Source organism: Convolutriloba macropyga, chromosome 7 (assembly GCF_964194025.1).
Source record: "Convolutriloba macropyga chromosome 7, txConMacr16.3, whole genome shotgun sequence".
NCBI classification, from domain to species: Eukaryota; Metazoa; Xenacoelomorpha; order Acoela; family Convolutidae; genus Convolutriloba; species Convolutriloba macropyga.
The window spans coordinates 15,253,982-15,281,379 of record NC_134474.1 but is presented as its reverse complement, the minus strand read 5'-3'; the positions used below and the strand labels follow the sequence as shown (position 1 = coordinate 15,281,379).

General features: G+C 38.7%; 2 protein-coding genes across 4 annotated transcripts in view; one reads left to right on the top strand and one right to left on the bottom strand.

Annotated features, from left to right (window-relative positions):
- Positions 1–27,398, top strand: part of LOC142342638 (DNA-directed RNA polymerases I, II, and III subunit RPABC3-like) — a 569,350-nt gene that overhangs the window by 157,563 nt on the left and 384,389 nt on the right. The gene's annotated exons all lie outside the window — the stretch shown is intronic.
- On the bottom strand, positions 29–26,714 carry LOC142342635 (uncharacterized). 3 transcript variants are annotated; one of them, XM_075394060.1, is made up of 6 exons: positions 26,432–26,714; positions 20,563–21,027; positions 17,052–17,296; positions 15,992–16,566; positions 15,240–15,494; positions 29–439 (listed from the first exon to the last, which is right to left on the bottom strand). In XM_075394060.1, exons 2-6 carry the CDS (start codon positions 21,017–21,019, stop codon positions 106–108), a joined length of 1,866 nt encoding a protein of 621 aa, XP_075250175.1. In that variant the 5' UTR covers positions 21,020–21,027; positions 26,432–26,714; the 3' UTR covers positions 29–105. The 3 variants fall into 3 exon arrangements, with proteins under 3 accessions (XP_075250175.1, XP_075250176.1, XP_075250177.1); XM_075394061.1 differs by lacking the exon at positions 20,563–21,027 and having other exon boundaries at positions 17,052–17,341; positions 26,432–26,713; XM_075394062.1 differs by lacking the exon at positions 26,432–26,714 and having other exon boundaries at positions 20,591–20,728.

Below are 27,398 nucleotides of genomic sequence, written 5' to 3'. Positions count from 1 at the left end.
ATGATTTTTTACAAGTCACAAAACTGAATGTTCAGCTGAAAGTAAAATTTTTCAATGCATATACAGAACAATCACTCCAATAAGCTTAGATGCAAAAAATTGTTTTTAAACAACATTGACGTCACGCAGTCCGTTCAGGTCAATTTTAACATTCAGAAATCGATCTTGACCACTTTTAAGTCGCCCAATTTCTAACAAAGCACTTCGAGCTTGCTGGAGAATCTCGTCAAGAGTAGACCCGCTTGTTTGTCTCTCGTCTTCACTCGTCGTTGGGTTGCTATCTGAGTCACCCTTTTCATTTTGGGTTTCGATTAGGGCTTGCTCGAGGAGTTTTGGGGGTGGATGATTGTGATTGTGGTGTCTCCTATCACTCTGAGAGAATGTGAGATATCGAGGGGTGCTATCTTTTACCGAGGCCATCAGAAGTCTTTCGTTTTCCCTGAAAGTGTAAATAGTGCTTGATTACTGAAATATGATCTCTTATTATTATTTTTTAAAATGTGTAGTTTGATAGTGTTAGGGCAAGCAGGCCCCAAAAAAATAGCTACCATTGGAGCCGTTCAAAAATTATATTCAAGATAAACCATTATGTTTGAAAATGTACGAATACTGATACAGCATCAACTTTAGTAATTTTGACGTATCTGAGCGTAATTAATATGGAAAATTTTCAGCATCGAAAGACAACCCGGGTAAACCAAAAGTTGTTATCCTAGAACTTTCCTCTTATGGATCTTTAATGTCATAGGCGAAAAAAGTTGTACGAAATTGGTAGGGTTACAACTTTTCAATAAAGGAAAGTTCTATGGTTACACCTTTATCATAAAGGAAAGTTCTATGACTACATCTTTCTCATGGACTCAGAAAACTGCTGTTATTGCCATGCGTCACATTCTCTGAGATATTTCATCAAGAGGCTGTGAAGTCAGGTGATAGTTTTAGTACGTGCAAGTGCTAGCAACAAATGATAAAGCTATTTGGAACATTTCTGCAGCGGTTGTTTACTAACCGGTGGGCTTGCATTTAATGAGTTTTTCTGCAGGTAACATATGCTGCTATGCTTTGTACCGAATACGCCACATTTCTGCTCATTGTCTGAAACCGCTGCTCTTCCACTTATGACAAGGAAAAATTATTTATAATATAGCAATTGGCTTTCCTCGCTGTATACACGCTGATGTCCTATCTTTTTTAACAAGTAAATTGAAAATATAACCCAGGGGTTAAATATTACAAGTTTAAAATGTTATATACAAAATTAGTACAATGTTAAAAATCAAAATTAGTGGTTCCGTCAAAGGTAAAAATAACTCTTGAATCCATCAACGTTCCTTTCCAACGGTGCAAGTTTGAATTGTTGGAGCAGCGTGATCTGATAGTCCGGACTTCACGCGGAAGTTTACTTCATTTTTAGATGCTTCTTTTTTGTAATGATCGACTGCTCGACCTTAGGAGAATTAGCTGTTCAGTTCTGTTGTTTTTTCTTACTAAGACATTACCACTTAGAAAAAACTCTCAGTGCCCTCTGATTTCAATAATGAAATATCATTCCTAAGTTTTGAAACACTCATCTGGCTGATTAAAAGTTCTGCAGGTAAAATGTCAGATTTTACAAAGAGATCTCTAGATCTCTCAAATTTTTTTCTCATATAGCAAACTTTAATTCCCCAATTGATTTGTCGATTAATTCGCTGCATTGCAGAGACATTCAGTTTCGGAAAAAATAGAGCACTGAAAGTTAAATGAGAAAGGACAAGGGATTTGAGTAGCATCAATCGCGCTTTTAGAGGTAACTGACAACGTATAAGTTATATGGATCTAATCGCTTTGGCCATATTTGATAGGACTTTATTGTGTTGTAATTGAAAGTTTAATTTAGAATCAATCATTATACTCAAGAATCTGCAGTGACTTTGTGGCTTAATTTCTTGTCCCCGAAAAACTATTGGATCAAAATTTTCTTTTTCTTTCGAGACGCAAAGAAGTTCAGTTTTACCGGTATTCATGGTTAATTTGTTTTGTTTTAGATAATTATCTGTTTTCTCCAGTATTTCAAAAACACAATATTCCAGTTCGCTGACATTGTTTCTGCTAAAATGGAAACTTGTGTCATCAGCAAATTGAATTTTGTCGGAGTTTCCTTGTACCTTTTCTCGAAAATCTTTGCATTACAAATTCAATGAAAGTCAAACAATTTGACTAGCTTTTGCTTTTGCAAGACCAATTTTGACTGGATTCGCTAGCAATCACGCGACGTAGAATCTATTTATCTACTGGTACTACTAGGTAAATGTTTTACTGAAACAAATCGAAGGCAAAAATATATGCCTAAAACTGGTTTTGCGTCACAATTTCATAATTAAGAAAATCGGGGGTTTTGTTCTGCGTTCTCCGTAGCTCAACTAGCAGACACAGAACACATCCACCGTTAAAGTGCCACTCAACTATTTACAGAAACAGGACTCTCACTCTGAAAAAAAGTTGAGATAAATTTAACAGAAAAAACACCTGAACTTACCTGAATAGTTCAGGCAGCTTTGTCTTACCTGAAACATACTTGAATAGACCTGAAAAATACCTGAAATTCACCTGAAAGTATCACCGCATCAACTTCAACCTGAACTTACCTAAAAACTACTTGAAGCAAAACCTAAACTGTTCGGGTTATTTGTACAGTTCAGTTAATTTCTCCTATTTTTCTGATTTTAAAAATTTAATATTTCTTAAAACCGTTATTCTGAAATTTCACTATTGGTGTTCTGCTCTGGAACTCTGATTGAGTCGGGCTTGTTTGAGCTAGACAAACAGTAGATCTTAATTGTGGGAATCTTTTATTGTTCCGACGCCACTTGTGGGGGGAGGAACTATATACTCAAATGGGATTTCTTTTGTTCAGTCGATTTTGGCCGATCGATATATTCGTCGTAGAGAAATTTGAGTAATATCATTTAAAAGCTGGTACAGCGTGGAATCCAAATTTAAAGAGATTTTTTGATTTTTGCTTTTTTCGAGGAGTTATCGAGGATTGAAGTTTTGTGTGAACACGGGATATTTGTTCACTTTTAGTGTAATTTTTCTCCAAATTAAAATATTTTCTATAAAAATAGCACATCAAAATTAAATTTCACGCCAAAAATGGACCGATGTTGTGTTCCTAATAGACTAAAGGTGATAAAAAAAACTAGTTCTGGTCTCATAGGGAAGCTCACTATAAAAAAATTCGAATGCTATTTGAGAGCTCTTTTTTTTTAAAAAACTTTTCTTTTTTTGCTTTCTCAAACTCATCTGGAAACAAGTCACTTTTTATATGGAAGTTCTATTAATGACAAACCTTCTTTACATTCGAATGAAGCTTGAAGCCCAATGAACAAAAAACATCGTTTTCAAGGAATTGCTCATGTTTTTTTGGCTTCGATTCTGAGTTTTCGTAATTTTAAATGAAATTTTGAATTTCTTTTTGAGGTTTTACTAATTTTTTAGAGTCCTATGGCCTAGATTCACTGACTAACAGTGCAATATGATCCATAATGTGCATTAAGTAAACATATGTAGTGCTTTGAGGGGACAGCTAATGGCTGTTAAGACTTAAAAAATAATTTTTCGAATTTTTTTATCAATAAAGAATCATAAACTTATTATCGTGAATTTTAAGTCAGTTCGGGGATGACAGCGCCCTCTTCCGTTATACTGCAACCAAATTTAATCTGTTTAGGGGTTTTTTTTCTAACCATTGGTTATATGATTTCAAGGACACAAGATTTCAAACAAATAAAAAAATTTTTTTTTGACATTTTCGTATTATTGGTTACTTTTGAAATCCTATAACACTACCCAAACTTTCATAGCTCTCATTGGTTTGAAGAAGATGTTCACTGGATCACTGATAACATTTTCATAGAAAAATTTTGTGGTTTAAATAGCTTCGACACGTTCTTCTCGCACTTTTCTTTCAAATTTTTGGTTTTTGACTGTTTTGGCTGTTGTTTTAATAGTCATAAGATTTATTGTGATTTCTTATTGAACACTTATGCATGGCAAACACAAATCAAACATAAATTTACTCTCATCGGGGCATCTTGGAGCCTATTTATTGTCTTCCGTTGAAAGCTATTAAGAAGGCTGTTAAGAATTTAAAAATATTTTTTTGATCTCTAACAAGTCTTAAATTTTTTCGAGAACTGTTCGTCAGTGTCAGTGTTGACAGGACCCACTTGCTTTCTACCACAACTAAAATAAATCAGGTTATCGGTTTTATCTTCTATTTATTGGTTATATGACTTCAATGACAAAAGATTTCAATTTTTTTTTAAAATTTTTTTGGATATTTTTGTATTATTGGTTACTTTTGAACCCTTATCACATTATCCACACGTTATACACATTATCAAAATACTACTCTAATCCCATTAGCTTGTAGAGGACTTTCAGTGGATCACAGATAAAGTTTTCAGAGAAAAGCTAATGGTTTAATTGGCTTCGACACTTTCTTCTCGCATTTTTCTGCTGATTTTTGGTTTTTGCCAGATTTTGTTATTGTTTTCACAGTCATAAGACTTATTGTGATGTCTTGTTAATTGTCTAAGCATGACAAACATCCTCATCCTCCCATCGGGTTTTATCTGAGCGTACTTATTGATCTCCATTGAAAAATTTTGAGTTTAATGGCTGTTAAGAGTTTTAAAAATTTTCTTCAAAATTTTTTTTTGAACATTGACCAATCCTAAACTTTTTTTCGTGATCTGTTGGTCAATGTCATTGCTAACATAATCCCTTTCCCTTCTACTGCAGCCAAAATAACCTGGTTAGCGGTTTTATCTTCTACCTATTAGTTTTAAAACTTCTATGCCACGAGATTTCATGATTTTTTTTTGAATTTTCGGGTACTTTTTTATTTTTGTATCCTTTTAAAATTTTATCACATGATCCTACTGCTGATAGTCTACCTTAGTTTAGGGAAAAAGATCATCAGATCATAGATAAAGTTTTCGGAGAAGAGCTTATGATTTGAGCTGCTTCGACATTTTCTTCTGGCACTTTTCTACTGAGTTTTTGGTTTTTGCCTGTCTCTGTTTTTGTTTTCATAGTCAAAAACTTGTTGTAAGATGTGTTTGATGAAATATGATTGGCAAAAGAACTTGTTTTCCCATCGAGGCTTAATTTAGCGTGTTTACTGGCTTCCGTCAAAAGCTAATGTATTTAATGGCGTTGACAATACGTGTTTTCTCAAAAATTTCGTGGTTCTAATGTATTTGTTCATATTTATTGATTTTGGAAATTATATTGATAAGAAATAGAAATCCCATTGCTCTTCAAAATTAATTAACAATAGAATAGATTTCACTGAAAAGTTCATTTTTTAATGCCTTCGACTCTTTTCTCGCTCAATTTTTTCTTGAATTTGCTGTTTTTGTTCTTTAGGTAGCCGTAAATTGCCGACAAGACACATAGACTTGTAATTGAGGATTGAATGAATGATGTTTCCCAAAGCAGTCAGTTTACAGCAAATAGTCTGGTAATTTATGATAAACGTTTCGAAATATTTTTCAAACTTTTCAGTTTTTGTTGTTCTTTTCGTCAAAATGTAACTTATTTTCATCAATGAGAGGTCCCAATTTCTTGCATTTCAAGAGATAACATATCTATTTGTTTTGTTGTTGGACAATATCTGTTTTTCTGTACGTTTATTGAGTGGCCACTTTTGGTGCTTCTTTTTATCTTCTTTCAGAACAATCGCGTTATAACAGATCCCAATGGTTTTCAAATGTGGCCCAAGTAAACTTATTTAATCTCTCAGTATAAACCCTTCAGCTGAATTAGTAGAAGTAACAATTGAATTAAAACTACATAATATTCAGATGATTGCTAATTATTTTAACTCTAGCTATAGTTTGTGTTTTCGCAAATCGTTTGTAATTTTTTGAGTTTCTCTTTAGTTCGTTTCTAAGGCTTAGTCTAACCAAAGACAGAACCTTTTGGTTTTGTAATAACTTTTTTTAAATTTATCAAGGATTACTTAGTTAAAAACTAAATGTTGATTAATTTTTAAGTTTCGCCTCACTGTTCGTTCTTTTTGTCGACTTGTTACCTAGTCTCATTAAGAAAACTTTCCATCTGCTGTATTGTTAGAAAAAAGTAAACTTGTGTAGTAAAGGTTTTATCTGACTGCATTTTGAAGTTGTTACTAGGTGCTTTTAAATTTAGAAAATTAGTTTTTGCCGTGAAAATTTTGTATGTGCTAATTTTGTTGTTTGTTCTTTTTTTGTCTCTTGGTCTCTTTAATGTCAGATCACATTGGCACTGTAATGAGACCTGGCATTATGTAATTCAAATAGTACATAGGTTGTGTAACGATTGTTTTAAACTCAAACATCTATTTTTGTTATCTCTTCATTTGATCGACAATTTAGTCCGAAATGTAGATGAGCTCGGGTCCGAACATCATGTGCGAACGCACTTTAACGAGCCGCCTTGTATTAAACTTAACCGTAATTTTGGGAAACTTATAAAATGCTGGACATTGCTCTTGTGTTGTTGTCTCACCTAGAGTTTGTTTTTTTGTTTTGTTTTAGTCTAGTTTTATTTGTTTCGTTGCGGAATGCAATAAAAACTTTTTTTCAGTCAGGCAAGTACAACTGAACCCATTCAGGTAAAAATTTACCTAATTTACAGTTCAGTTATGTTTCAGGTGTGTCAGATAAGTTTATTTGAACTTTTTTTTTATTGTGTAGTAACAAACAATTTAATGCTCGCGTATTTTAAAGGAACTATAAACAATAACCAGTAGATACTCCTCTAAAAATGAAGCAAAGAAACCGCAAATCAAGAGTATACAGCTCTAAAGAGTTGCGATAAGTATCCAAGGAGTAAAATGTTTTGAAGATTTTTAGCTTTTTTCGACACCTTATTGATTTGTCACGAAAATTTGTTACACTAGTTGTTCAAAAAACTCACCTAAGTTGCTCAAATACACTAAAAATAACCTGAGCGAGTTCCATATGATAGGCTTTAGCTAGTACTTTTGACAAAGTTACAATTCACGTAGAAAAGTTGACGCAAACGTAGATGTGATTTCATATTTGTCATCCTACGCAATTTTGGCTCAGACTGACGTCATTGGCCCTGTTTTGGTCTGTAAAAACATCGTTTTTAAGTAGCATTGGAACCAGTTTTGTGACTGATCTCAATTGTTTATAGATTCAACCGTTGATTCGAACGTCTTGACCCTCTGTGGTTTCTGGTAAGTTTGAGCTTGCCATGGTTGTCACTGTCTTCGACTATCCTTACGAGATCACTTTCTGGTAAGGAATTAGCCCTGATAGCGATTCGCTAATTTTGTTGTTGTAGAAATATGATTTCTCTTGTAAAATTTTCCTGCGAATGGTAAATATAGTAGAAACATTCGTTTCTAAGTGGTAAGAGTACCTTCCAGCAGAAGTGCTGCCGAGGTCATTCTTGTTGCTAAGGGAAATAATGCTAAGCAACTGCTAAAAAAGTGCTCAGGCAAAATAAGGTGTAACTTACAAAATGCGTCAAGAAGAAAGAAAAATTCATATGAAAAACTAGCGAAATTAAATTGAAGTGTACAATTGTACCAGGACGATCCACCAAAGGCGCTCATAACGGAAGTCGAGGGAAGTAACACCTCCATTAGTGTAAAATATCAGCTGCAGAAGATTCATGTCGATAAAAAGGACTTTGATGGTTACAAGAGTATATAATAAATATAGACTATAATACAAAGTGTTGGAGCTGAGCTTAAGGAATAACAAGCTTGCGTAGTTGGGGAAAATAGAAACAAAACACTTTTGTTGTCTAGTCATTTAATAGTTATAGTTATAGTTCTAGTTCTAGTTACAGTTTGTCACGTGAGAAAAAAGAGAAAAAGGGGGAAATAACAAAAGCAACACACAGAACTCAACGCAGTAGCCGCAGAAAACGGCTGAAAGTATAACTCAGCAAAATATGGCAACAAAAATTGTCTTGAGCAGTAAATAACGTGTTACTGTGTCTTGAACTAGAAATATTCCTGAGCAGTAAATTGTTACTGTGTCTTGTATTCAAAATATTATTCTTGAGCAGTAATTTCTGTTACTGTGTCTTGCATCAACGAATTATTGGAGCTGAAATTCAACTGTTACAACCCCAACTTCTGGTATTCTCAACTTGTGAGTACAAACAGCAAAAGCCAACTTAGGTTTAAATTTAAATATTTTTGCACAAACAGGTCTTAGACATATATCTTTGTCTTCGATTTGTTTTTTCTATCGGATTGAACTGGTATACATAAAGAGATCCCGTATTGTGTGATCTGTAGCGATCCAGTTCAAATTGATAGTTGAAAAAACTAAGATCAGCGAATAGTTACGAACTAAAATAGTTAATGCAACGGTAAGTACAGCAGAGCGGATATACAGTTACAAAAGCGAACTGCATAAACGAAGTATCCGGACAGATTTTGTAACCACTCAGAACGAACTGGGTGGTGTAAAACTTTCTTTGTGAAACACAAGGAGAGCAGCCGTTACATTTGGTCCGCCGACCCGGACAGTGGAATAAACTGCTGTCCAACCCAACAGTCGAAGTGACGAAGTCATCGACGAACGAGAACAAAACTCAACGAGCAATTCAACAACGCAAAGCCAATTAGGCAAAGTGCATTAGAAGTTGAATAGCAAGGCTTAATTAAAGCAATTAAACAAAAGGTACTGTAGATATTCAAGCTGCAGTCCCAAAGTACTAACGCAGTGACTCCGTCACAGAGTCAGGACATTTTGCTTAGACAGATTAGCAACTCCGAAAAACAAATCAAAGCAAAAATTCAGGAAGGCCAGGAACTAATCAGAAACAACGATAGATCAAGCAAACTCAAGACCATCTATAAACAGGTGCTGAAACTTGACGACTCTCTTTGCATTCTTAACCGAAAGCGAGCAAATTTTCTTCGTGATTCTGAATTGTTTGAACGTTACGAAGCCGACCGACTAAATTTCTTGCAAACATTAAACGCAGATTGGTTACCATACATTCACGGAGAAACAAACATGACGGATCAACAGAATCAAACCGCACAATTGACAAGCGATGCAGAACCAACTGCCGCTAAGTCTTCACAGTCTGTTGTGGGAGTTTCTCAACAAACTGCTGAACATGGAAACCCAAACAGGGACAATGATTCAAAGGCCTCCTCTGATAAACGAGCTAAAAAAGCAGAAAAGCTTGCGACTCTAGAGAAAGACTTTGCATCAAAAATGAGGTTGAAGAAAATTGAATTCGAATTGAAAAGGAAGGAGCTTGAAATGGAGATGCAACTTTTTGAAGAAGAAGGTGCACTGAAACTGGAATACGAAAAAGAAGCTCTTGACGCAAGAGCATCAGATTCTGATGATAGTGCTGCCCCTAGTATGCGAAGTAGATCACCATTCAACTGGAAAACCCCGAAGAATAAAGATGTTTCCGGTTGGCTCAATAACTCGAATAAATTCTCCAACTTGCACGATTATAGTTTCGAGCGTGCGAAAACAAGGATCGACAACAATTATCCCAGGGTAAGCTTCAATCGCGAAGGTGTACTTAAGTCACGGTCACCAAGTGGAGAGCGTGCCAGCGCAGCCTGGGAACAAGACAAGTTTAAGCGCAATAAACCAAGCAGTAGCAGTCAGCTACCTAAGTTGAAGTTGAGTTCATTCGATGGAAATCCCCTAGAGTGGCCGGAGTGGTCGAACATGTTCAAAGCAACGGTTCACCATCGCGATATACCCGACTCAGAGAAAATGAGCCACTTGAAAACTTTGTTGACAGGTAAAGCAAAGTCAGCTATATCAGGAATGGGCTATTCGGGAGAATTCTACGCTCAAGCGTGGGAACTCCTGGGACGGAAGTTTGGGCGACCTTACCTAATTGTCGACGCTCAGCTTAACATATTGCGCAAACAACAACCAATTCGAATGCACGACTCAACGGCTATAATTAATTACTCAATAACAATCAGCAACCTAGTTAATGTACTGAAGCAATACAACTATGAAGGCGATCTGCAATCAAGTTCAACACTGCAAGTGGCAATTGAAAAACTGCCCCCAAATTTGAAAAAAAGTGGTTCTTTTTCGTTGACGAGTGTCAAGAAGATAGGCCCGATCTCACTCTCCTTGAAAAATGGTTAGCTCGAATGGCTTTTGTCCATGAAGGAATGCCATCAACCAAGAGCGAACGAAAGGAAGATGATCGACCAAACGCTAACAAGGAAAAACGATTCTCAAAATCGTCAAATATTAGTGCGAGTTCGAATGCGAACGAAACGAAGCAAATGCAAAACAACAACTGCCCACTAGCGGATGGCACTCATAAAATATGGAACTGTCCAATATTTAAGAATATGAATGTCATCGATCGCTATGCAGCAGTGAGAAAAGAACGCTTATGTTATGGATGTCTGGGGAAAAGGCATGCAATCAAAGATTGTAAAGTCCACCCGTGCGGTATAAATGGATGTACCAAAAAGCACAACAGACTGCTACACTCAGAAAACCAAATGGACGAGGGTAGTCACGCAGTTAATGTTAGCGCAGCAACAATCAACCAGAGTAACCAAGTTACTAGTTTTCTTCAAATAGTTCCTGTATCGGTTCAGAGTGGTAGTAACAGGTTGACTACCTACGCTTTCCTCAATAGTGGGTCAACAGTATCATTCATCGATCAAAGTGTCAAGGATCAACTACAAGCCAAAGGCATGGACGTTACCTTGAACATAGCTGGCATACATGGGACGCAAGATTTGAGGACAGAGAAGGTTCCTATCACAATAAAGGGACTACATTCAAAGGTGCATTCGATTGAAGCGTTTGCACACCCATCAATCTCGTTGGGAAACACAACATATGATTACAAGGAACTGAAGAACAAATTCAGACATCTGAATGTTCTCACTAACAGAACATTCAACCTGATGGAAGTAGGCATCATACTTGGACAAGATGCCTACGAAATTCAACGTCCATTGGACTATAAGATTGGAACACGAAGTGAGCCTTTCGCCGTCTTAACAGAATTAGGATGGGTAGTCAGTGGTCCCGTGACAGGCAAGAAAAGTCAAAATGTTTGTCATTTTGACTTCACAGAAGATGTGAAAGTGGCAGAAAATATCCAATCATGGTGGGACATAGAAACCTATGCTTCCAAAATAAATGTTGTAAGTCAATCAAAGAAAGAGCAGCCAGCTCAGAAATTTCTAGAGAGCACGACAAAGTTTACAGGCGAGCGGTACGAAGTGGGCATGCTCTGGAGTGAACCAGAACCCAATCTCCCAAACAACTACGGCTCGGCCATTGGTCAGCTCTACTCACTGGAACGAAGATTCCAACGAGACCCAAACTTAAAAGAATTGTATCAACAGTCAATTGATACAGATGTTGAAAAAGGATTTGTGAAGATCCTTGGCAAATCGGAAGTCAAAGGCACTTTCGGAAAGGAATGGTATTTGCCACACCATCCAGTACTAAACCCCAACAAACCGGGTAAAGTTCGCCGCGTTTGCAACGCTGCAGCAAAATACAAGGATATATGCCTAAATGACAAGTTGTTAGCCGGACCCGATCTACTACACGGATTGATCGGAACAATATTCAGATTTCGAGAAGGCCCAATTGCCCTAACCGCAGATATTGAATCAATGTTTCTGCAAGTGCAAGTTCCTGAACGGGATAAAAGCTGCTTGAGATTTTTGTGGCGACCAACAATGAACGTGTATCAACGTCATGTTTTTGGAGCAAAGAGTACACCAACATGTGCCAACTACGCTCTGAAGCGAGTAGCCATCGATAACGAGGACGAGTTCCCAATTGCAGCAAAAACAATCCAAAACAACTTCTACATGGACGATCTCATCAAGTCAGTCGAAACACCTGAAGAAGCAATCAAGGTTTTCAAACAACTGCAACCTCTTCTCTCAAAACATGGATTTGAACTGAAGAAGTGGATCACCAACAGCAACGTGGTAACCAACGCAATCCCAGAGGACTTAAGATCAATCAGCAAAACAAAGCAGGTTGAAGTAGAAGCCAGCCAGGAAGGGTCATCAGTGCTTGGGCTTCAGTGGACGATTACCGACGATAGTCTACAGGTTTGTAGAGGTACAAGCAAAGAAGTTGAGACACCAATCACCCAAAGGAAGATCTTATCTCTAGTTTCTTCAGTGTTTGATCCTCTTGGACTGTTTGCACCATTCAGTGTCCATATGAGACGACTCCTGAAGAGCATCTGGACCAAAAATGGACAACATTGGGACAACTCAGTAGAACCTAACGAAGAAGAAGAGTTTCTGAAGTGGAAGGCACAGCTTCCAGAAGTATCAGAAACCAGCATTGATAGAAGATACTTCAGCACAGCCAAGGACAAATGGGAACTTCATGTGTTTGCCGACGCATCTGAAGATACAATGTGCGCAGTGGCATACCTACGTTCAAAGCCCAAAGAATACCCAGCAGACTTAGCATTTGTAATCAAAAAGTGCAGAGTTGCACCAATGCGACACCTTTCCATACCACGCTTGGAACTACAAGCAGCAGTGATGGCAGTGAGACTTAAGGAACAGATAGTGAAGGAGCACGAATCGAAGTTTCAGAGTTGCAACTTTTGGTCAGACTCGACTACTGTTCTGCAACGGATTCATAGCTCCCACCGTAAGCAACAGGTGTTTGTTGCAAACAGAGTGGCTGAGATTTTGGATACAACTAATGTTTCACAGTGGAATCATGTGAGTGGTATTAACAATCCAGCTGACATCGGGACACGAGCGATCAATGTTGACGAACTTAAGAGAAGTGAATGGCTCACTGGGCCGGCCTGGTTAAGGCAACGAGAGAACGAATGGCCTGAACAGGTGAATATAACATTTGCTTCAGACGAACCAAACGACGAAATGGTCTTCTCAGCTAAGGTTGAAGAGAAGAAGCCGATGATTCAGTGGGAACGATTTAGCAATTTCAATCGACTAGTAAATACAATGGCATACGTACAGCGCGTATTTAAAAAACACAAACCGGCAACAAAAACAATAAGTGTTGAAGAAAGAGAGGGTGCACAAGCAATCATCTTCAGACTACTGCAGCGAGAACAGTTTGCTGAAGAGATGAAATCTCTCAAGGCTGAAAGGGAAATTCCAAAAAACAGCAAAATCCTCCAGTTTTCACCATTCATTGACCAGCAAGGACTTATTCGTGCCCAGGGCAGAATAGGTAAAAGTCAATTGAACTTCGAAACCAAGCATCCAATACTGTTACATTGGAAGCACCATGTAGTTGAATTATTCTTGCAAAATGAACATAAGAATAATCATCACGAAGGTACTGAACATGTCAGAAACATAGTTCAGCAGAAATTCTGGATCCTAGGCATACGAAATGCTTTGAGATCGATCAAAAACAAATGCATTAGATGTCGAAAGGGAAGAGCCCAAACAAAGGCACCAGTAATGGCAGATCTACCTGAAGAACGATTAGTCGCATCAACGGTATTTTCGAATGTGGGCGTAGACTATTTCGGACCATTCACAGTAAAGATTGGTCGAAGAAACGAAAAGCGCTGGTGCTGTCTATTCACATGCCTTACTGTACGTGCGGTACATATAGAGATTGTACCAAAACTAAACACTGATAGTTGTCTGAACGCAATTATGCGATTCATTGCACGAAGAGGCAAACCGGTCAAAATGATTAGCGATAACGGGACAAACTTCGTTGGAGCTGAAAAAGAACTGGCAGAGTGTATAGCAGCATGGAACAAGGTGCGAATTGAAGAACATCTGATTCAACAAGGTATCAGATGGAAGTTCAACCCACCTGCATCACCACACTTTGGAGGAGTGTGGGAAAGACTGGTTAGGAGTTGCAAGAAGGCAATGTACGCAGTGCTGGGCAACCGATCAGTCACGGAGGACGTTCTGTCAACCACGATGTGTCTTGTTGAACAGACGTTGAACTCTAGACCGCTGACACAGGTCAGTTTTGATGCTACCGATTTAGAAGCTATTACTCCGAGCCATTTCCTACTTGGCAACAAGAACCTTTGTTTACCGTATCTATCAGGTGCAGAGCAATTTGTTGATCATAGAAAGCTCTTCCGACAAACACAAGCTTACGCAGACCTCATCTGGGACAGATTCCGTAAGGAATACTTGCCAACGTTGAATAGTCGAAAGAAATGGCAGACCACAACGGAAAGAAGTCTTCAGCAGGGTGATCTTGTGTGGTTAGTGGAAGACAGTGACGAACGTGGATATTACGATCTGGGTCGAATAATCGAAACCTTTGAAGGTTCCGACGGAGTGATTCGATCAGCGACAATCCGAACGAAAGATGGATACTACAAGAGACCAGTAGTGAAGCTCGCTCCAGTGCTATCAATGGACGAAGATGTTTTCACGAAGGAAAACAGGGCCGGCGATGTTGGAGCTGAGCTTAAGGAATAACAAGCTTGCGTAGTTGGGGAAAATAGAAACAAAACACTTTTGTTGTCTTAGTCATTTAATAGTTATAGTTATAGTTCTAGTTCTAGTTACAGTTTGTCACGTGAGAAAAAAGAGAAAAAGGGGGAAATAACAAAAGCAACACACAGAACTCAACGCAGTAGCCGCAGAAAACGGCTGAAAGTATAACTCAGCAAAATATTGCAAAAAAATTGTCTTGAGCAGTAAATAACGTGTTACTGTGTCTTGAACTAGAAATATTCCTGAGCAGTAAATTGTTACTGTGTCTTGTATTCAAAATATTATTCTTGAGCAGTAATTTCTGTTACTGTGTCTTGCATCAACGAATTATTGGAGCTAAAGTTCAACTGTTACAACCCCAACTTCTGGTATTCTCAACTTGTGAGTACAAACAGCAAAAGCCAACTTAGGTTTAATTTTAAATATTTTTGCACAAACAGGTCTTAGACATATATCTTTGTCTTCGATTTGTTTTTTCTATCGGATTGAACTGGTATACATAAAGAGATCCCGTATTGTGTGATCTGTAGCAATCCAGTTCAAATTGATAGTTGAAAAAACTAAGATCAGCGAATAGTTACGAACTAAAATAGTTAATGCAACGGTAAGTACAGCAGAGCGGATATACAGTTACAAAAGCGAACTGCATAAACGAAGTATCCGGACAGATTTTGTAACCACTCAGAACGAACTGGGCGGTGTAAAACTTTCTTTGTGAAACACAAGGAGAGCAGCCGTTACACAAAGACCCATAAGTTACCTTGGGGTGTTGTTCTGACTTATTGTGCTGCTGCTGCTCTCTTCTGCTTGCACCTGTTGAATCTGAGTGTTGTTGTTGTTTTTGTTTCGGTGGCTGTTTTTGTTGGTTTTGCTCCCCATTGGGGAGCACGCTCGCACGTTTTTTGAACCGGTCTCTTGTTGGGTTGATGAAGGGATGGGTTCTTTCAATTGATTACTGGACCACTGCTGTGTCGTTGATGTAACTCGTCCTGAAGACTTTTCGTTTTGTTTTGACCTAATAGATCTTTTCCGTTAGAGACTTTTCTCGTTTTTTCTCCAGTGATGGAGGCAAAGTTTTTTTTACATTTTCTCATTTGAATTTATCCAATGAAACAAGTAGTGACTTAAAAACTCTCTGAACAAAATTTTCTACACCTCCCCTTGCTCGCTCGGCTAAAGACCCCACCCCCCCCCCCCCCCCCAATACAATGTTTGTTGTTATTTAGCATGATACTAAATATGATATTATTTGTACGAAAATAGGACGTACTCACAGAGAACGCAAAAAATTATCGTTCCCACCAGGGAGAGTGCGGGGGGGGGGGGGGGGGGTCTTCCCTTTTCCATCGACATCGCTTTCCTGGACAAGGCTAATAAGAGATGGGACTCGATTGATACATAAAATCATGAAGTTCCAAAATGGTAATTGCCGAGGGTACGGGGGGGGGGGGGTGTACAATCGGCCATTCAATTACTGGTGGGTACTGGGAGCTATAACGGAATAGATCTGACCTTTCTTTGACCTCGGGTTCTATCTGTATAGTCTCGACAGGTTTGTGTGACTTTTGCGTTTTGGTTGCTGCAGCCTTGGTGTCAATTTTGTCATTCACAATTGGTGCTGCTTGCTTCGACTCGCTAGCAGCCATTTTGCTGTGAACATTCGGAGCACCGCTGCTTGACGCTTTCGTTTTGCTTCCATAAGCGATGTCCGGAGGTTTGTTTTCTGCAAGTTTTGTCTTGGATTCGGTGTTATTTTTGACGTTGACGTCATATTTTTGAATGTCTTCAGTTTTAGTTTTTTTCGCACTCGGTACAGTTTCGTTTTTGCCTAAAGATTTGTCCGCATTTTTGATGGGCTTCTCAGCACTAGCTCCTTGAATCGATGATTTTCGTTTTTCTTGAGCCGATTTGCTTCTAACAGGTGCTGCGTTTGTGTTTATGTCCGTAAGAGATGACATTCGTGATTCCTTATCGGCCTCTGGAACTATTCCGAGGTTGGGTGCTTTGGAGCGGCCCTGTGAAGATATGCTGGCCCGTTTCTGTTGGTTCTTTTGGGCCTCGCTGGCCTTTTGGAGTTCGACTAGTCTGTGATTGAACTGCAGTTCTTTCCAACCAGTAATGATTTAATTATTTCAAATTTTAAATTGATGTGATATTAAGAAAAGATAATTTGTCTTTATACCGCAACAAAAATTTAAGCCCTGCTGAATAATTATTCTCCTATGGTAAATATGCAGTGTAATAGGGAAAATTCTTGAGTCCTTGTGCTCGTGTCAACAAAAAAACGAGAGATCAACAAGAGACAAGCAGACGGATTATTTAATGCGCAATATGGGGTAATTGTGAGGCATATGCTAAAACAGTTTTGAAAACAATACCCTCGCAAATAAACCCACTTAATTTTAGATAGGATATAAACCCCCCACGGAAATAATCCCCCGCTTTATTTCCTATCAAAAATTATGTTGTTTTTCTCCGTCAGGGTGCTCCCCAGACCCATGCTAAAGTGTTCATGACTATTAAGACTGTATTTGGGTACCGTAGGGTAATTTCTGGAAAGAGGCAGTTCCCTTTGATCCATGGCATCCTGGTGAACATTAGTCTTGGATGAAGTTGCTCTCAAAATGATCTCCTGCATCTGATGACTCATCCGAGACAGATCCAACTCATTCAGACTTTTCCTTCTGGGAAACGAGTTCACGCTTCTGATCGCAAAAACCGGTTTCTCCTCCGCAAGATTCATCACCTTTGAATCCCTCCGTTCAATGCTTCGAGTCGACTCTGATCTAATCAATTTGTTGGCGCTTCCGGTTCGAACTAAGGATGGAATTGTTTCGTTTTCCCACTTTTATTATTGGCCATCTATAGTAGATAATTTCAATTTAATTTTACTATTATATCAAATTTTTAATGAAACACTCGCCGACACAGCGCCCCTACCGAACAATAGTGGACCGTTTGCTCCATCTTGCCGCTTTAATTTCACAAAATGTATCTTAATACATGTAATAAAAGGCTTAAAGTGTGGGACTAAATGGTTTATAACAATAATGGGATCTTTCCGTTTGTGCCCCCCCAGCCTAGTGGGTGCATCTTATTTGCGCCTCCCCAAAGACGCAAGGGCCATGTATTTGCATAGTGATTTACAATGTAATGGCACGTTCTCTATAACTGGTGGTTCATAACGCAATGGAGGGGGGGGGGCAAACGGAAAAGATCCTAATAAACTTTAGATTATAGTAAATTATACTACAGAATTTGAATATTTAGGAGGGAGGTTTACCCTATTCACAATTCTACAAATAGTCCTAGATCAAATCCGTAGAGCAAAAGAACAACTACTGGAAGGGGTAGTAAGTTCACAAACCTACTACTCTTAATTAGACTAAAGAGTTATACCAAGCCTTTAGTTCGATCCCTAAATGAACTGTTTTGAGGCGTTCTAGAACTGTGCTCAAATGCCAAAAATAATGTTGTTAAAATAAGTTTTAAGTGCTTCTCTATGTTATGTGATATGTATGTTCCTAAGAAATATTCTTAATAAAAAGTCTAAAGTGGTGACTCTAAGATTGGGCATTTTACCAGGTCCTCAATTCAATTAATAATTATTCGAGCAACCAATATACTTAAACAAGGCAGTAGATGGCATGAAGGGCTCGTCGGTGTTCACTTCACAATCCAACCAGACTAGTATTAACCAACTTGATAGAACGTTAAGACATTGCCCATCAAATATTTCAGGTTACTGCAGACTGTTTTAATTGTCTATTTCGTTCACCATTCCAAACTACGTGGGTTGATTTAACTTGCCAAGTCTTCTACGAGCAGGCGGGCCTACCCTCAGAGTGTCTTCACTATGCGGTCTCCTGGAAGGAGCTTGACCAATTATGACTCTCAGAAATCAATCGTGTTGATGTTGCCTCCGGCCTCCGTGTTGTCCTCCAGTCCGCCTCCTAACCTACCCTAATCATCGATTGGCTGATCACTATTTTAACAGTCACCAAACTAAGATATATCAGTTTAATCTAAGCTAGAACTAAGGATTTGCTTGAGATCTTTCAAAGTGCGACGAAAAGTTAATAAATCTGTACAATAATAAGTTTTATATTAGAAGTCAACTGCAATTAATTGACATTTACCTAGTATTAAAGAATATTAAGTTCCAGTTGTTGCAGAACAACAAATTTAAGTTTTCTATTTATCCCAATTAGTAGAACGTATAATCTTTTTTTAATAGATACCGACTTAGTTTCTCCCAAGTTATGCTAATAGATCTAGAAGAAAAAATACTTGAAAAATTGTTTAGTTACTTTTACTAAAATTATAGCTACCCGAATACACTAATTTCAAATATTATATTTTGCAATACCGCGACAAAGATCTGTTAATTCACTCATCGAGTCCGTAAATTCGGAAATCTCAACGATTTGGTTTTTTTCAGATTGGTTTTTTTACAAACAAGGGCTGCAACTGAGCCGTATATATACTGCTTATCTATGTTTGAATATGATAGTTTAGTCCTATTTTTACCAAAGATTCCTAATCTTTGTGTAAAAAGTGCCTTTTTGGGAAGCGTTCCTCCACTGTCATCCATAACTTTGATACCATAAATCCCTAATATGGGCTTCCAATCCTCTATTACGTGTGTGCAAGTTTGGTGGTAGATCTATCATAGCGTCTTTATCAGAATCAATATTTACTCATTCAATCGTTTTCATTAGTTTAAATTTCTTTGCCATTATTTTCTTTGTTTGTTTTCAAATTTAAAATTCGCTTCTTTGTTGTGGAATAATTCAAGGCCAGTATTAATTCGATTCTTTTCCGAAAAATGCTTAAGTTCAAGTTTCCGTTCCTACATATACCATAATATAAAATTATATTTTGTATTATCCTTTACAATGTCCTTGTCTCAAAATTCCACAAAATAGCGCAGGATTAATTAAAATCTGTTGGTAGGGGCGCTGGCTCGTAGTGCAATTTTTGAATTGCAAAATCTCGGCTACTTCCAATTTCTGGGTTAGAGTTCGTGATCAGTACTCAGTTTTCAACTGGAGCCAAAATTTCTCAGCGACTTCGTCAGAGTCACGTGACCTATGCATCTCGCCAAGATCTGTAGATCTTGATTTTGTTGAGAAGATTTTGGATGTTTTCATTAAACATTTTCAGGTTAGGTTTCATGATAAATCATGGCTTAACTTGATTAGGTCGTAAAGTAAAAAATTTCTTAAATTAAATTTTGCAAGACTGAAATTTTGGATCTATTCTGTCTGCCCCCCCCCAGCTTAGTGAGCAAAATTTTTTGTGACCCCCAGGGGCACGTGTTGTTTTCTTACATAGTAATGCTATATAACATATAGTTTGTAACCGCGGGTCAAAAGAAACACTAGGGGGAGGCAAAACAAAATAGATCCGGAATTCTTTCATAACTTACCGCTACTATTCTCATCTCAAGACTTTTCATGTTCGTATCAATATGGGGATCTTTTCCGTTTGTGCCTCCAGTGCCCTATGAGCCCCCCAGTTACAGAGCACGTGCCATTACATAGTAAATTACCATGTAAAATATGAGACGTGCGTCTGTGGGGTAAAAATAACATGCACCCACTAAGCTTGCGGGACACAAACAATTTGGATATTATTTTTTATACAAAAATTGGGTCTTTCCCATTATAGCCCCCATGAAATTATAGGCCCCCCCATTATGGTATAATTACCATGTTTGGGGGGGCTATAGGTTATCTGACCACTAAGCTGGGGGGGGGCTATAATGGGAAAGACCCCAAAAATTCACCCAACAAATTAAGCTTTCCCTTTATAGAAGATCGTACCACCTCCAGTAGTTTGTTAGTGTTAATGGTGGGTTATATTTCATGCATTAGACCGCATTACACTGCATTACGAAACTAAGAAAGTCTAGTTTTGAGGAATTTGGACTACAGAGGATGTAGCCTTCAATTCGCAATTTAACGTACTATGGTAGCCGAATTCCTAGAGGGCAAAATCAGCCTCCCTTTTATTTCAGGTCTGTCCTTGTGCTGTAATGTGGGAAATTGGGAAAAATTGATTACAAGAGATAACGAAACAGATTCCTAATGAATTCTGTCGATTTACAGCTTCATTTTGTGCATTCGTAGTTTTGCTCTCAGACTTAGCACCTTTCTCATCGTCGGCATGAGTTGTTCGGGGGTTTTCGGAGTTGCTTTGCTTTGTTTCTTCTTTCTTTTTCCTGGAAACATGCTCCGTTGTTTGCTCAAAATTTGCATTGTCAACTAACGATGACTTTTTAGCAGCCCTGCTGGATTCCCGCTCGTGCTTGGAGGACCTCCGTCCATCAGGCGCGGGTTCGTTTCCGACACTAGTCTCAACTTTCCGGTCTTTAGATTTGGACTTTTTGTCCTGTTTCTTAGTCTTGTCTTTATCACGCGACTTTTCTTTTGATGTTTTTTCAGCTGATGAATCATGTTTTGTCACTATGTTGCCGGTGGTTCTAAAATCGTTGGCTGGACCAACAGCGCCGGCCTCAGTTTCCGTTATCGGCATCCTGTATTCTAGAACAATTCCGATAACCACATTTAGGGTATTTTGGAGCAAAATACGCAGATCTTTTTCATTGTAGTCCCCGCAAAATTGTAGCCCACCTCCAATTATTGTTTGTTTATCATGATTGGATTGGGGCGGGGGTGTTTTATGACCCCTAAGCTGAGGGGAAATAGTGGGGAAGACTCAAGTGTAAAGGGGTTTTTCCAATTATAGCCCGCACAGCTTAGTGGTCAGATGATCTATCCCCCTCCCCCCAAACATGGTAACTATACCATAATGGGGCTATAATTTCATGGGGACTAGAATAGGAAAGACCCGTATAATCATAAGAAATCTAATAGGTCCAAATTAATAAATACTGACAATACTACATGGCGAGAAAATCCGGCTCTTTTCCGTTTGTGCCCCCAGCTTAGTGGATGCAAATTTGGGTCTTTTCCATTATAGCCCCCCATTATGGTATCATTACAATGTGTAGCGAACATGAAATTGAGTATAGTTAGTTATAAGCGGCGAAAGTGTGTGTATGTAGGCTCTTTAGAAAGCTCGCAATTAGGACAATCTAATTAAGATAATAACACCAAAGCTAAATTGAACAAACAGATTTGAAAGCAAACACATGGTGCCCCAAATTCTCATTAAAACAAATATGCACACAAGTAAGCAAAGTTACAAACCGGATAAAGGCATAACAAATTGGTTGAGGTTTAGTAATAAAAGACTGTCAAAAAATATTGACAAGACAATTAGGAGACCTGATTAAACTGAGGTGTATACATAAACAAAATAGCACAGTTCGGGAGTTAAAATGGCAAGAACTAAAAATACAAAGAAAGTCCTAAAAGGGATGAAATTTTCTCCATACAGGGGAAATCGGGGTCAAACGTCCCCTGAAACTGACTCCGCGCCACCTCCTTCTCCCCCAGCCTCACTTTTCAAGCCGGGAACATCTGTGGTACAGGCGGCAACTGGTGGGGCGCTAAAAGATAGCGAGAAGAAACGAATAAAAGATATTAAATTACAAAAGGAAAAGAAGGTAAAGAAAGTCAATCAGCGCATGGCGTTAACGGGGGGATTGACTTGGCCGAATTGGATAAAAAGGACCCCGAAATGGCCTCTGCAGTGCGCTTGATGATTGAACTAGAAGAAAAAGATGAGGAAGAGTTAAAAAAAGGAAGCAGAACTGGACTTAAATAAATAAGTTGTATGTATGTAAGTATTAACTTACCTTTCATGCCTTTGTTTCTTGTCGTAGCGGTATATTATCAGACAATGCGGTGTACCCTCCACTAATTGGAATTTAAGAAATATTCCGCTTCGAATTAATCCCTTGTGAGTCCCTGTTAGACTAAGATAGTATGGTTGTTCATCGTAGCCAGAGTCATAATATACATAAATATTAATACGGAAGCGTCGAGCAAATAGTCTGAGGTCTGTTGTATTGATAAATTCGACGTCCTCGATCCCTTTAGATAGAATTTCTTTGCCGGGTCTGTCGTAAAGGTGCTTATCGGACCCAGTGCGTAGTTTGACAAATAATTTTTCAAATTTACCAGCCTGTGTGCGGTTTCCCGTAATAATGGTCGACAGACAGGCACTAACACAATTGTATTTAGGATGAGCAACGTCTAATGCAATAGGCTTTTATTGCGAGGTGTCGAATTCAGGGCAACTAAAAAGAATTGGACGTCGTAATATATGAAATTATTGTACGAAAAAAAGATTTTCTTACCTTTTAAACAATTCATAACAGTATCATCTCTTCTTCTCTAGACCCATCTCGCGACATACTCGGTCGAGGACTTCCTGTGAAATAAAATTCATCTGTCCTCTAGTGTGGCGGTAGATGGCATTATCATTGCAAATAGAACAATCGCTTATAACCGTTTCGCACCATACTTTAAGATGCATAACACTAAATTTTTGAATAACTAATGGCATTAATTTGTATCTGGGGAGGTGGCCATTAGAACTGTGCATCTGAGATATCTTCGTACGAGCATTTGAACGATGTAGTAACTGAATATCGGACCCAACCAAGTATAAATGACCATTTTTTGTATAAAATTTTCGGCTTCGGCGGCGAATGCTTTTTTTCTCGACCCAATGACAATTCCTGGGGTAAACCCCTGAACGCAAGTACAGGATAATCTCGAAGTATGTACGACTGTCCATTTCGATAGAGGATAGATTTAAGAACTTGTAGTAAGGACGATAAGCTGAAGACTTAAGCTTAGTTGCGAAAATGTTTGTTTAAAGCAATTAAAATGCTCATTTATTCACTTTATGAAAATACCATCAAGCCGATGTTTCCCCCCCATGTAGGTTATATTAAGCGGACGTTTACCAAATTTTACTGGCATGTACACCCAATGATCTTCTCAGGCTGGTATACCCTTCGGGCAAATCCGACCACCCAACTCCGAGCTATTTACACCGGAAGTGGTGTGATTTGAAGGTTTTTGATTTTTTGAGCGAAAAAATGACTGTTCGGGTATGATATAAGAGTAACTAAGGGTTGCAATGGGTATTATTAAGTCCAGAGTAATGTAGCACATGATCATGGGAAGGGTTTAGGAAGTTGTGGGAGAAATTTATTAGCATTTTGAAATAAGAATAGACAGTTTTCACTAAAAATAGTTAACACTGAAAATGAAATAGTAATTTCTCTAAAAGTTGAAGTCAGATTGACCTGAAATTTGGCGGATAGAATAATTTGGGTACGGGGAATCCGATTTTGAGGTCGGATTTGACCCCACACCAACCTGCACGAAACTAGCGCACGCCCGTGCTGCGGAACGTAAAATTTGAATTGCTCGTGGAGTATTGGTAGTAGCCCTATGATTTTTGGAGGGTTAGTGTAACTTTTCAAGGGCTTTCGATTGGTGATATTTTCATTCCCAAATTCCGACCGGAAGTCGGTGCTTCGGGACAACCCGAGTGCCGAAAACCGGAAATTCGCCTTTTTGAGCGGCCGAATGACTTTGAAATGGTATTAATATGATAACCTGAGACAGTTAGTGACAAAAAAATAACCACCCCGGTCAATTTTGACGAACTCGAATTTTTCGGGTTTCGGCACCCACGACTCTTTAAAAATTTTCAAATTGCAAACGACTCGCAACGGCTGATCCGTTAGTCATGAAACTTGGCAGGCAAGTTGTTGGCACCCTTTAGTTACTAGAAAACTTTACACGAAGACGTTTTGACCACTACTTCGCAAGTTATTAAGTTTCGAAATTTGGGGTCATCCGGGAGGTCGATGAAAAGTGTGCGCGGTCATTGCTCGTGTTCTATCAGGAGTTAGATGATAAAAATTGGTGGGTAGGTGTAACTATGGTAGGATTTTCCGCGCCAATAGTTAATTTTACCAAAGTGACCCTGCATCCTTGACTATTGACCCCTAATTGACCTCTAGAGGTCAAATTTTTGGGTTTTTGGGAAATTTTGGTTTCTGACTAATTTTTGTATGGGGAATTGCACGGAATGCTGGGAAAAGCATACCAAGCCATTATTTTAGCTTTAGCGAGCATGAATTAGCGGTATATTTACACATGGAGACCAATAGTCTTTGGATAACAAAAGCGACGAAATTGACTTGGCGCCAAATTTGTGTGCCCAAATAAGAGCGATAAGGACCGCGGACTTTGACGTTAATCTGTTTGTTTAGCGAAGAGAACCCCTCCTGAAGATGTATCAATCAGTCAAAATGACTTACGGTGTTTACTTAAGTTCTAAAAGTGTATTTAATTAAGATAAGATAAAGTTAGGCAAATAGAAAAAGTGGCAATCAGCTTATCGTGTATAAGTTGAGAGAGAGAGAGAGAGAAAATACTGAGCTAGTGAGCAGTTGGTTTAGTGGGACTAAAATTAAAACAGTCAGTAAAGTTGCAAGACCAGTTAGGAAACTGTGAGCAACTTGGTTAATTATATTTCGAGTGAATCACGATAAAATTTTGAACTTATAGAAGACTTTGCAGTTGAATTTGTCTCAAGTTGTTAGTTGATTGAGAGTTGCATCTATTTACTGTGGATTCTACATTCGTGCTGGTGTTCTCTATTCAATTTAACGTCTTTTGGGACAAAGCGCTTTTAACAGCCTGCAAGAGTGGACGAGGGGAAAAACTCAGAAAAGAGACAAGGTAGCGCTTGCTTCATCATTTTCTTTTAAGCCTTCGGTGTTGGTTTTAATTAAATTTGTTCGATCTTCTGGGCGACAGATCCCCCTCACTGTTGGCCTAGTTAGAAATTCAGAAGACGACACAATGATTGGGGGTATAGGTTATCTGACCACTAAGCTGGGGGGGGGAGGCTATAATGGGAAAGACACGTATATTTTTTGCAAACCCCAGACGCACGTGCCATATTTTTATATAATGATTTACTGTGTAATGACACGTGCTCTGTAACTGGGGGCTGCATAACTTACTTGGGGGGGTGCAGATGGAGAAGATCCGAAAATCCAGAGACAGGAAGCCAGTTTTGGCTTCAGAAGTGAGTTGAGTTCCACGTGCAATCAGTTAAACGTGATCATTAAGTTGTTGATTTCACAGTACAAATTTTGGCTTGAACTGATAAAGACATGATGGGTCTTTCCCATTATAGCCCCCCCCCCCCCCAGCTTAGTGGTCAGATAACCTATAGCCCCCCAAACATGGTAATTATACCATAATGGGGGGGGGGGGGCTATAATGGGAAAGACCCGACATGATTAAGTGGAACAGATTTTACTGGGAACTCAACTCACTGCTGCTTAAGAAAACTGTTCAAATCTATCTGCATGTTCACTGTAAATAGACTTGCCAGTTTTTCTTTATTTGTATCTATTAGGTTTCTTATGAGTTTTTGTCGAGTGATATAAAAATTAAGCGAAGCTGTCAAAAATATATTGTTCACAAGGACCAAAAAGATGGGAGATGTAACGGGAAAGACCCATTATTTGCTCCTCTAAGCGCATATAAATATTTCGGGTCTTTTCCGTTTGTGCCCCCACAGTACGTTATGCGCCCCCCAGTTACAGAGCACGTGTCATTACATAGCAATTAATTATGCAAAAAATATGGCACGTGCTTCGGGGGGGGGGGGGGGGCAAATAATATGAAACCACTAAGCTGGGGGGGGGGTGGGTGGGTGGGTGGGTGGGCACTAACGGAAAAGATCTAATATTTCAATGCTCGAAAAAACATTTTACACTGACAATCAAAACCGGATCTTTCCCATTATACCCTCCCCCCCCCCACTTTGGCGGTCATATGAATTGTAGCCCCCCGTTTAGTGCTCATATGAAGTGTAGCCCTTCCCGCAATCATGGTAAGAATACCATTCAGGGGGACGGGGTATAATTCTAATGGGGGGGGGGGGGGTAAGCGGATGTAATACGAAAGAAAGACCATTAAATACTTTAAAACTTACTCGCCACACGCCACTTGTTCACACGCCACTTCTTATAATCTGTCCAAGTTTTTAGCTAAAGTACTCCCTATTTCCACAGCAGTTGACTAAAATTAGTTTAAAAGGTTGATTTGGTTACCAATTTAGTTGCGCACTAACTTGAGTGATCTTAGTTATCTTAGTAATCTTTGGTGCCTGGAATCGAAACGTCACAAAAACGAACACTCTGCTTTCCTCAGAAGCAATTGAGCGCTCTAAATGAAAAGCACGTGATTATTTTGAAAGCGTGGAGTATAAATAATGACGTAACGTGTTCACGTACGCAGATGTGTTTGTCAATTTTGAGAGGGTAGAAGGATATGTCGAATCCTGAGCTTAGATCTCTTTCCTTTTTCTCCGTTCACAAATTTCCGCTTTCAATTAACCTGTCCGATAGACAATAATGTCCGTTTTCAATTGATAATAGGTTTTATCTCCCAGTAAGAAGTGCGGAGTGAGTGCAGTCTAAAAATAACAGTTATATACTCCCATAGTCCATTTGAGTCATTTTCTACCACATATAGTTGTTCATTTGGATCTCTTCATTTTGTGCCCCCTATCCAGTACTTTATGCACCCCTAATTACAGAGCACACGCCATTACATAGTAATTCAAAATGTACAAATATGGCACATGCGCTTAGGGATTGCAAATAGTGTTCACCCAGAAAGCTCGGGGGGGGGGGGGGGGGGAGGGTCAAACGCAAAAGATTCCTTCTATTATTGCATTCCAATCAAAGTCCGAAAAGAACCCAAAATCTATAGAGCCTGAAACCAGAATCTATAGAATTGGTAACTTCACAAACCTATTATCCTAAGAAAAAATTAGGGTTATACCAGGCCCTTACATTACTTTTAATATTCAGATTTGGAGGCTGTGTATCAAATATGTTTATGCGAGTTCGATTTAGAGTTGTCTAGCAGTTGTAGAGGAACAGTAAATAATTGTG